At 39.3% G+C, this 12,388-nt stretch overlaps 1 protein-coding gene across 3 annotated transcripts in view; it reads left to right on the forward strand.

Moving 5' to 3' along the window:
- TDRD3 (tudor domain containing 3) overlaps positions 1 to 12,388 on the forward strand; it is a 306,660-nt gene that overhangs the window by 206,324 nt on the left and 87,948 nt on the right. For all 3 annotated transcript variants that reach the window (XM_077812194.1, XM_077812198.1, XM_077812200.1), the window contains exons 6-8: positions 4,219 to 4,290; positions 6,682 to 6,831; positions 7,627 to 7,767. In XM_077812194.1, the coding sequence (XP_077668320.1) occupies positions 4,219 to 4,290; positions 6,682 to 6,831; positions 7,627 to 7,767 (363 nt within the window). The remainder of the gene's footprint in view (positions 1 to 4,218; positions 4,291 to 6,681; positions 6,832 to 7,626; positions 7,768 to 12,388) is intronic.

Genomic DNA, 12,388 nt, shown 5'->3' on the forward strand with positions numbered 1-12,388 from the left:
ACTCCGGGCAGTATGCAAAGTTTGCCAGGCATTTTTGCCAAACATCCAGGACTGATATGTACTTGCCATATCAGACAACACTACTGCAGTCTTCTATATAAACAAGCAAGGGGGAAACGAAATCCCGAGCTCTGTATACGGAAGCTATATGCCTGTGTGAATGGTGCATCATGCACAAAATTGTTTTGACAGCAACCTAACTGACTGGCACCCAGAATGTGATTGCTGATGCTCTCACAGAAACTTTGCAACCAACCACAAATGGGAATTGCATGACTCTGTAATCGCAGACATCTTTGGCTGATGGGAACCCCAGCAAGTGATCTTTTCAAATCCCACAACAACACCAAATATAACCAGGATTGTTCAAAGGGAGGAATTGGAGCCCAATCACAGGGGGATGCCCTAGTCATTGATTGGTCAGGCAGCATGAACTCTGCCTTCCTCGCCTTACCCTCATAGCATGAATAATCCATAAAATCAAATGAGAGAAAGCAACAACCATTCTGATCTCCCTTTTCTGGCCTCACCAATTCTGCCTCCTGCTTCTCCTCTGCATTTCAAAGCACTCTTCACTCGCACTTCAGGCATTCCCGGCGCTACTGACTCAACACAATAGCATATTCAGACTTCCAACCTGCACACTGTTCAACTGATGGCTTGGTTTTTGGATGGACACCACCACTAGCTCAGGAGTGCTCTCTGGCAGTGCAAGATGTCCTTTCAAGTAGCAGGAAAGATTCCACAAGATGCTTGTATTGAGTCAAATGGACGCATTTCATTTCCTGGGCTACATGACAGGGCCTTGTCTCCAGAGTGGCATCCCAATACTCTTGGATTATTTACTCTTTCTGAGGGACTCAAGGCTGGCCCTCAATTCCATCAAGGTGTATTCAGCTGCCATTTAGCTCTTTTCACCCACTGGTGGATGGTCAATCCATTTTTGCCCACCCCCTACCTGTATGATCCTGGAAGGGCCTTTTTTGAAAATACCCCTCCCCCCCTTCAGCCTATTGTCCCCTAATGGGACCTTAACCTCGTCTTCACCTCATTGATGACCACCACCTTCGAACCTATGGTCTCCTTCTCTCTATCTCTCTTTTTTATGAATGTTGCTTTCCTCATCACCATTACATTGTCTAGGAGGATTGGCAAACTGGGAGCCATGGTGGCTAACCCGCTCTTCATGACTTTCCGTAATGACCAGGTCTCTCTATGCCTTCACCCCAAGTTTCTACCCAAGGTGATTTCCCAGTTCCACCTCAATCAAGCCATACATTTACCTACCTCCGAACAGTACTACTTTCAAAAGCTCTGGCTCCTGATGCATGGCGCATGTGCAAAACCCCTCAGTGGAATACAGATGGGAACCACACATCCCAAAGAATCTCCAGTTACAGGTCAGCAATTTTGTTTTTAAAATAATTGTGTGTGTTGTCAGTTTGATATTCCATATATGCAGGAGGGAGTTTCATCAATTTCCAAAGTAAGTTCCATAATGGAGCAGATCTATTTCTTCTAATATTCTGCCTATTGTAATAGCCAATATCGCATGCCTCAGATGAGAGAGTCAAAGTCCTATATTTCACTTAATTGTGAAGTTATTTACCATTGGGGTGGTATTTCTTTTGTTCCCAGAAGATCATCTTAATCAGAAGTAATTATAGTATTTACAGTCCTTGTAATTGTATCTTAGCCAATGTAACCACATGAACTATTTTTATTCCTATAAATGAATAATCCTTTTGTGAATCTCACTAAACTTATTTACTTCAGTGATATATCTTGGATCAGTTTTTTTCACAGACACTCCTTATGGCCCTGATTTATTAAAGCACTGAAATAAGTGCTTAACATTTAGCATGTTCTTTAGTGCTTTCATGAACAGGAATGCTTTCCTGAAGCAGGCCCTATTCCTTGATATTTTGTAGTATTGTTAACACTATTAAAACCACTGTCGCAATTCACCCCAGAAGTGGCTGAATTGCTCTGAGGATGAAATTAAATATTTTATATAGATAGTAATTTTTAAATGCTCATGAAAGGCCCCATATAAATCATTTTTTATGCAAGATACTGTGTAATTTTCTTTTTACTGTTTTAAATTATACTAGTCTTATGGCTTTCAAAGCCTTGTTATTTTTGTGTTCTTGGAAAGGGCATATAGGAATGTCCATTTATGTTCGATATTATGTTGATGAGAGCATAGTGTAAACATCTATATAGCTACTGTTTATTGGTATATGTCTATTATTTCTTCTCATGTGTGTCCTTTTTAAACTAAGTAGTCTTTTAAATCTCTCATTTTATGAAAACAGTTCTTTTCCTGAAATATACATTTGCCCCTTTTCTAGAGCTTTCTTGTTTCTGCTAAGTTTGCAGCTGAGTATAGTCAAGCCTCTGCTGTAATTTATTTGGAAGTAGGGAGAAGGTGGGGCTGTATAAGGCTATGTCGACACTTAAAATGCTCCAGCGTAGACACTCACTACAGTGACTGTAGGATTTCCCGATCGCTGTAGGTAATCCACCTCCCTGAAAGGCGGGGGTAGCTAGGTCAGTGGAAGAATTCTTCCATCAACTTAATGCTGTCTACAACAAGGGTTAGGTCAACATAGCTGTGTCTCTCAAAACCATGGATTTTTCAAACCCTTGAGAGATATAGCTGTGCTGATGTAAGTTTTCAGTGTAGACTAGCCTTATTACTTTGCGCACAGTAATGTCTTCCACTCAAGGATCTCAAAGCACTTTATACATATTAATTCACAAACTCAACAAGGCAGATAGTATTTGCATTTTAATGATGGGCAAACTGAAATACAGAGAAGTTATGACTTCTCTAAGTTTATATGATGAGGCTAGGTCTACACTATGACTTTCTGCTGGCATAGCTGTTAGAGCTAGGTGAAATTTTTCAAACAAGTAGTCAATTCTCTGAAAAATGCAGTTTTGGTTGACCCAAAACTAATCTTCTCTCTGTCTGATTCAGAGAAGGGATTTGAATCCACACCTTCTTCCGCCTAGCTGAGTGTCTTAATCATCAGGCTATAGAGTTGTTCTCACTCTCTATCTTTGGCCGAGTGAATATTTAAATATTTATACAAAATGGAATAGCGTCAACCGGAGAGATGCAGAACAGAATAGGCCCTGATCCTTCAATGAGCTCTGCACAGACAAGCCCCTTTTGTACATTGTACATTTTTGTCAGACCTAAATGAATAATTATAGTAGTAAATTCTTAATGTAAGTGTTAGAAATATAGAGTCATAGAGATTGATGCCGGAGGGGACCACCATATCATGTAGTCTGATCTCCTGCATATGACAGGACACCAAAACCACCTAGAACCCCACACAAAACTCAGCAACCTAAATTAGATCAAAGTAGTATAGTAGTGATTATAGTACTGATTTCTAAATAATTTTTTTTGAATGAATGAAAGTGAAATAATTGACTGTTCACTTCAGATTACATCATTTCATATTATTTCATTAACATTTGGTGTTTACCCTAAAAAAATCTACAGACTGCTCAGTTTATATTAATTTATTTTTATAGCTAATGTACAGAAAATAGTTATCAAGAATTTAATTTTTCAGTTACTAAACACCCTATACTGCTTCGTGGTGCAGTAAAATAAATACCCTTTCCAGCAAGTGTTCCCTATTAAGTTAGACAGCTTTTTCTTTTTATATGGTATGCTGAAGATCAGATAATGTATGCACAGCTTGGAAGCTGCGTTAGTGTCAATTTGTATTTCTCACTAGAGTCTTTCCTTTTCCTGAAATTAGGTGTGGGTTGGTGTTGAACTTGGGGGTGAAGAGGTGGTAAGTTACACATCTGGTATGATTGTGGTTTCAGAAATCTACATCAGAGGGTTAGCAGTGAGGTATATCAGCTGCCACTCTTTTCATATTCTAGCTTCATCTCTCTGTTTTAGGATACAGTGCATAGGTTGCTACTGAATGACTAGCTAATTCTTATGTTGTGAAGGACTTTGCTTTTGAAAAAATTTACCTTATCTAAGTGATATTGATATTAAAGGGCCTTTCCTGTTTGAGGTTGATAAAAGGCATAAAGGAAACATTTTTATAACGTTCAGGAATTTTTTATCTTGCTACTTCCATTGACTTCCTAAAATACTGAGACGTTTATCAGATAACCTTGCCATGTTTTCATTTGCAACTTGTTAATCAAAAGCTGTTTTTTTAAATTTTACAGAGTTTATCAAAACACAATAGAAGTAACATTGGAACAGAAGGTGGACCACCCCCTTTTGTGCCATTTGGGCAGGTATAGTAGTCTTTTTTTTTTTTTTTTTTTTTTTTTTTTTTTTTACACTTTTGACCTTGGTATAGATGTAATCAGGATTAATATTTTGTAAAATAATTTTAAAATCATAATGACTAGAAGTTCTATGTTAGAATGGATAGAGTGACTATTTTCCTAACTAATAGGAAATGTGAAATCTTTATTTTAATACATTCTTTTTGATTTTTCAAGATAACACACTTTTTTACGTGTTTTCAAAATGTTAGTTAAATGCTTACCACTGTGGCAAATTGATTCTTTAGATAATTCGGAATATTGCTGATTCCAACACCTCATAGATTTCAAGTCATGATCAAAATTGTCCCTTTACAATTAAAAAAAAATAGGTTTCAGAGTAACAGCCGTGTTAGTCTGTATTCGCAAAAAGAAAAGGAGTACTTGTGGCACCTTAGAGACTAACCAATTTATTTGAGCATGAGCTTTCGTGAGTGAGCTGTAGCTCACGAAAGCTCATGCTCAAATAAATTGGTTAGTCTCTAAGGTGCCACAAGTACTCCTTTTCTTTTTAAAAAAAAATAAAATCCCAAAATACCCTGAAAATAACTTAAAATGCAATCTAATGGCTATTGAAAGTGTGTGTGGGAAAGAGAGATTACTTTTCAGTATGTTTGACCTTGGTAGATTGAAGTCAGGGGTGTCAGGCTCTGATCCTTTATAAGTAACTGAAACATTTTGCCATAGACACCATGGCAGATATCAAGGCTAACATTCAATACATTGTCCAAGATAATACTGGCTGTGGACAATGAGGGAATTGTGTATTATTTTTATGACTATCATATGCCCTGCAGTTATCTCTGATATTAGCCTGCCTAACTGCCAAGAGTTAAATTAAAAGAGACCGTTAAGGGAGAAACCAATGGAAAATGAAACAATGACACACATGAGAGTCCTGGAGGAAACCAAGGAAAAGCTTTTTACTGGGGAATACCCCAAATGACTCATCCAGGCTTGGATGGTCTACTCTTAGGCTGAGCCTAAGATCAAAGGGAATCCTAAATTTAAGAAAAAATGCTGTCCTTGGGAAAGAGGAGTGTGAGAATGGGTTGTGAGCACATGGAAGCTGACACCCAGATTGGCAGAGATAGGGGGAATATGCTGTGAGCGGGACAGGTTCACTGATGTGAGTAATCTGCACCTCCCAGAGCTACTGATAGGCTAAATTTTTAGAAGGAAGAGCACATCAGATCTTTCATTCTGTTAACTCATTTAGGAAAATGCTTTATGCCTTTGAGGAATGAACATATAATGCTTTGTTTTGAAGACACTGCTTTGTGTCACTGTTAATATACGCTTTCACTGGCTCCCAAATGGAAACTCTTACAGGAGCCAAAATTGGATTGTTAACGTAGTTATGAGCCAGTGGGACTGCAGCCTAGAGATCTAGTCTGTAAGTGGTCAAACGTGAGGTTCCACCCAGAATTAGGTGCAGAAGGCCCGGTCTGTCACCTAAGAGATGCATTTGAGGGGGACTAAAAAGAGGTCTGAGGCACAGTTTGCCCTGTAGCCATGTCTCTGGCTGACTGCTTAATTATTTCTGTTCAGACCACAATATCTTGGACCCCTAAAAATAAAATAAATAGTATCTAGTTGTGTCTCTGTGAATTCCAGATATTTCACAGGAGCAGGCTTGGACTTCAGGTTATTTATTAAGATCCCTAGTAACTCCTGCAATCAATCATGTGATGATACTGGTGGATCCTTGGATACCTGCCAAAGTACTGAACTTGATCAACCCATCATCCAGAGAATTGTTCAACACTAGTTATCTTTGAGACCCGATAACTCTAAGTGGTTGGCAAATACAAAATGCTGCTCCACTGTCAGATATCTGGTGTGTATGTGAGCCAAAATATACAACTTTAGGGGTGCCTAAAGTTAAACACTTAATAGATTTTAGAGGTGTTGTGCATCCCCAACTCACACAGAAGACAATGGGATTTGCTTTAATACCTCTGATGATCATTTTTATTTAGGGGTTTACCTAATGAATTTATAGCTAGCGCCTGTGAGCCAAGTTCAAAAATTTTAACTTTGGCTTTTGAAAACTTCCCCTTATAATTTTTCTTGCCACATTTCCCTGGCAACTGGATCTTCCATCCTTGGAGGGTTAGACTGTGTGCCAAAATTTTGATCCCCTCCTCCTTTACTAGAGGTGAAAGTTTGAAGGCCACTTTCTCCCATGGACCAGACATATGTTGTAAACCAAGATGTTTAGTTGTCCTAACTGTATATTTTTTGTGATTAACTCTTTTCAAAAGTTAATACTCTAATGAAATATGAATATTTTGTTCTGTAACTGAAAATAGAAAGGAGAGAGTAAATTTCTGTAATACTACTTTTGTGTTACAGAAATGTGTGTCTTCTGTGCAAGTGGACAGCAGGGAACTTGATCAGAGAAAGACTCTGCAAATGATGAGCACTGCTAAGCCTGTTGGAGACAATGATGAATTTGAAAAACAGAGAACAGCTGCTATTGCAGAAGTAGCAAAGAGCAAGGAGGTTAGAATATACATTTGCTACAGTATTTTACTTACTGTACTTCATTATTTTAGTTTTTTCAAGTATTTATTTCCTTAATGTGAGTCACATTATGGTGTCTGTTTTCGTAAGTTCCTTTGTCTACCAAATATTTAGAAAAGGGAGAACACACAGCATATTTCCAAAGACTCATTGCCTTAGATTTTTTATTTTTCTAAAGAGGTAATATGATGTAGACTGACCACAGAATATTTTCTTGTGGATCTAATTTTGACCTAACCAAGTCTGCTAAAATATGATGAATTTTATAATTCAGTTTTGCTTTATGCAGACAGTACAATTTGAGTAAGCAAAACTTGCTTACTAGGTGGCCTGTATTGAAGCTATTTTGATGCTGAGATTAAGGTAACGGTATTAAATTCAACCACTATTTCCAACTCCCAAAAAACTTTGATTCATTATGTTCGGTAATGTTGAATTGTATGGAACTTAACATGTTTAATCCTTGGGTTATTTTATATCCTTCCTTACACTTTTCCATTTAATTTTATTTTTATGATTTGCCTCACAGTAACTCATAAAACTTAAAATTATATCACTGTTTTTACAGCCTCGCCTGGACATAGGGGAGAAGGGAAATTCTAGCTAGTAAATTACTCTGTTATTTTATTGGAAATTAACATTTTATTTGTCTATATAAAGGATAACGATAAACATTTTAGGTACCTGAGATTTACTGCATTTTTCTGTAGCATCTTAAAGGTTATTTTCCTAATTGTGTTGTTTACTGAAGGTTTTTTCCCTTCTTATCTAAAGACCAAGACATTTGGAGGAGGCGGTGGCAGTACTAGAAGCAATCTTAATGTGAGTGCTGGAGGGAATCGAAACAGGGAAGTGTTCCAGAAAGAAAAGATAACAAAACCTGAGGGGAAAAATGAAGGTGTCTATCGTGAACTGGTAAGGCTGAGGATCTAAATGGAACCTTAAATATCAGTATTTGACATGTAGACTAAAAACTATGAGATAGTGAATTTTCCTTCAGTTTCTATAAAAGGTTGTATAGATTTCTGTATTTTACTCTCTGTTGAGATTGGTTTATTTTCATGGAATACCTAACTCATGGAGGATACAATTAATCAGGCTGTATATTGCAACTGAGTAGAAACTCTTACAAAACAAAAAATTGTAACGTTTGTGTGATAGGCTCATTACAGTAATATTTTTCTCTCTTGAATTTTAAAATAAATGCAGCAGTTTGCAAGTTGAAGTAACTTAACTGTTATAATCAATGGCAATTTTATACCACATTTTAAGACTATTTTCCTTCTGGATTAGTATTAGTTTATCATCAAAAGAATATGCTTACTGTTTCGTGTTTAAACCATGCAGTGAAGTACTGCTTCTGCTATTTTAGCTGGTAATAAAAGAGGGAAACTTCTGTTAATTCTCATCCTGGAACCCCATGCTGTCTGGGTCACAAATAATGTCTCTCGTTTTGTAAGATGGGGGCCGCTGGCAGGAGGCTCAGAACTATCCATTTTAATTCAAAACAATATTTTCAAATCTATATCACAGTTACTTGGTGAGAAGTTGTCAAGGTTCCTTCCCCACTCTGAACTCTGGGGTACAGATGTGGGAACCTGCATGAAAACCCCCTAAGCTTATTTTTACCAGCTTAGGTTAAAACTTCCCCAAGGTACAAACTGTTTTACCTTTTGCCCTCCCCTAACCCTACACCCCCTTTCCTGGGGAAGGCTTGATAAAAATCCTCACCAATTTGCATAGGGGAACACAGACCCAAACCATTGGATCTCAAGAACAATGAAAAAGCAATCAGGTTCTTAAAAGAAGAATTTTAATTGAGGAAAAAGTAAAAGAATCACCTCTGTAAAATCAGGATGGTAAATACCTTACGGGGTAATCAGACTCAAAACATAGAGAATCCCTTTAGGCAAAATCTTAAGTTACAAAAAGACCCAAAAACAGGAATATACATTCCATTCAGCAAGGTTTATTTTATCAGCCATTTAAACAAAACAGAATCTAACACATATCTAGCTATATTACTTACTAAGTTCTAAGGCTCCATTCCTTTTCTGTTCCCGGCAAAAACATCACACAGACAGAGAGAACCTTTGTTTCTCCCCCACTCCAGCTTTGAAAGTATCTTGTCTCCTCATTGGTCATTTTGGTCAGGTTCCAGTGAGGTTATCCTAGCTTCTTAACCCTTTACAGGTGAAAGGGTTTTTCCTCTGGCCAGGAAGGATTTTAAAGGTGTTTACCCTTCCCTTTATATTTATGACAGAAGTGTTATTAGTTATGTGAACTTTCAGAACACTCCACTGAGCAAAATTGATAGTATATACAAACAGTCCTTAAAAAAACCCTGCATCTATTTTGCTCAGTCCGATGGTCTATAAGTTCATAAGGTTAGAAATGTTTTTCGCTATGAACAAACCATGAAAGATATTTTTAAGTATGTAATTGCAATTGACATTTTGTGTTTTAGTGTTGGAGGCAGACATCTTGCTGGAAAGCGGTGTCATTTGTGACAATGGGGTAGCACCATAGAAGAGACAGTAAACTAGTTTGACCTGCTTTAATAATTGCTTAATAATATAAAAATATTGTGTATGTCTAGTTTTTCTTCCAACTGTTAAAACCATTGATAAAGCAGGTTAGAGACTGGTTTAAAGTAACTGTTTAATAGGATTTTTAGACCGTGTGTGTCATAAATGCCATCTGTTTTCAGCAAGATGGCTGCCTCCAGCACTGGATTTAAAAATGCTAAATGTAATTAAAGACTTAAAAAAAAGAAAAAAGTCAGAGATCATTAATGTGGTAAGTGTTTCTTACATTTATATCCTAATGTGAGATACATGTCACAGATACAGTACAGGGTGCAGTTTATATGGAGTTGAAAAAATGGAATTTTTCATAAGTTAAGTTGTAATATTCTGCCTTCCTCACATGACCAACTCCAACTGCATGAGGGGTGTAGTGCTTAAGTTGACATAGGGTGATGCAGTGTCAGTCTAGACACGCAATTACATCAACTTCAGTGATCTCCAGGAAGTGTCCCACAATGCCCCCCTACTCCATGACCGGTCTGGTCACCATTTTGAGCTCCGCTGCCAGATATACAGGTACATGCCCTTCTCCTTTTAAAGCCCCATGAATTTTTGAAATTCCATTTCCTGTTTGCTCAGCATGGAGAGCTCACATAGCAACTGCATGGCTGACCGTGCTGGCTCTACACTGCAGACATGTTCCTGCCTGGAGTACACCAGAGGTGATGGATCTCCTGGGTCTATAGGAAAAAGAGGCTGTGCAGACATAGCTCTGATCCAACCACAGAAATGTCAATATCTATGAGCAAATCGCTTGGGGCATGGGAGCGAAGATCTACAACAGGGATATGCAGCAGTGCCATGTGAAAGTCAAGGACCCTGTGGCAGGTGTACCAGAAGTCAAGTTGCTCTGATGTGGAACTATAGACATGCCACTTTGACAAAGAGTTTCATGCCATCCTTGGCAGTGACCCATCACCATCTACAAGGGCCCCATGTGTACTTGGGAGGAGTCACAGTCACAGGCTACTGGAGTGAACCCTGAGGACGAGGTGTTGGACAAGGAAGAGGAGGAGGAGAATGGGGGACAGGCAACCCGGGATCCAATGACTCAGTGAGCCAGGACCTCTTTATGATCTGTTCATTTACTCATTGTTACCATGCTACAAGATGTAGTGAAATAACCAGTAGAGGTAGAGTTGCTATCTGCTTCTCATTCCCCTGTACAGTTAGGCAGAGGGGACCCTGCAGAACAGTTTGTTATGTGTACCAAGAAGTCCTGTGAATCCTCCATAGATCTCGAGGAAACTTTCCTGGAGGTACTCTGCAATCCTCTATTGAAGACTACCGGGAATGGCTGCCTTATTTCTTCCACACTTTTGCACACCACTCAGCAGGCATCATTGCAGCACACAGGCTAGCAGCCTATGGACCCGGTCTGCAGCTGGACACGTGCAGGAGCAGCTCCCTTTCAGCCTCCGTTACTCTCAGGAATGAGATATCAGCTGAAGTCACCACTGCCTGTGGAAAATGGTGCCAGTATTCAGTTTAGTTACCCTAGCTGCATATATTCATGTCTGTGAGCTCCCCTCCCTCTTACTGTGCCAGCTCGCCCCCTCCCTCTCCGCACCATATTTGCCGTGTCTGGGACTTTATGAATTCCAAGCAGAAGTGAGAATGTCGTGCTTATAACTTGTGTGGATCAAGGGGAGTGAGTTCAGTATACCAAGTTTCCATTTATCTTGTGAATACACTCACAATAGTACCTCTGTGCATTGTATTTTTTTGCAGCTGGAAATGTGGCCTTGAGGGTCTTTCCAACCACAGCAGTGGAGTAACTCAGCCAGATAAGGAAGAGGGCGCAGGATGATGTGTTCGAAGAGATCCTGCAAGCCTTTAGTGCTGCGGGTACTGAGCACAGGGCTTGGAGGATCAAGCTCGTGGGCAGAATGGACAGGGATAGTGTGGACAGGAGAAAAGCATGGAAAAAGGAGAATGATGTGACGCAGGAGATGATAGAACTTCTGAAGCATCAGTCAGACATGCCGGAGAGGCTTGTTGACCTTCAGGCTCAAAAAAATCCATGATTGCCTCCCTCTGCAGCCCATAGAGAACTGCACTCTGGGACTTCCCTACACTTCCTCCGCCCACATTCCACGTGACATCTGCGGCCTTGCACTATCCCTACCACTCCACCCCCACGGAGAGTACGGACCATCACAGCCGCATATACACCAACCTTTGAGAGAGACAGTTGGTGTATGTGTTTGCAAAATGGAAATGTTCTTTCCCCTTCAAAAGTTCTTTTCCCTGTATTCATAAAGTTTCATTCAGTTATAAATGTCTGTTTGCATGTGTTTGGAATAAAACTCTATTTATGGAAACTTAATTCATATTTATTAGTTCACAACATATGGTGGCCGGGGCTAACATTATTCACAGTTAATAGTGATAGGGGCATTTGCAATGTTATATTACCACTTGCACAGCACTCCTTACAAGATTCATACTGGGGTGCAAAAAAAAACAAAACAAAAAACAAAAAAACAGGCACACTACACAACAGTAACACACATTACTGTGGCTCCTTATTAAAATGGTCTTTACTCCCTGATCCAAATAGCTCTTTTTATAACTCTGGTGTCTCAAAATCATATAGCTCAAAATCAGCAGACAGCCATTCCACCTTCACCCTCTTGGAAACTTCTCCCCCCTTGCTTTAGAGAGATTCTGAAATGCACAGCTGGCAGTTATAGCCATGGGGATTTTTTTCACTGAGGTCTAATATTGTGAGTAGACAGTGACAGCGGCCTTTCAAGCAGCCAAAGGCACTTTCAGCTGTCATTGTGCACCTGCTGAGTCTATGGTTGAAGCGTTCCTTGCTGCTGTCGAGGTGGCCAGTGAACAGCTTCATGAGCCACAGGAGTAAGGGGGTAGGCTGGGTTTCCCACATTCACTACTGGCATTTCAACATCCCCAATAGTAATCCTCTGGTCTGGAAAAATAGT

This window comes from Eretmochelys imbricata, chromosome 1, assembly GCF_965152235.1.
Source record: "Eretmochelys imbricata isolate rEreImb1 chromosome 1, rEreImb1.hap1, whole genome shotgun sequence".
NCBI lineage: Eukaryota > Metazoa > Chordata > Testudines > Cheloniidae > Eretmochelys > Eretmochelys imbricata.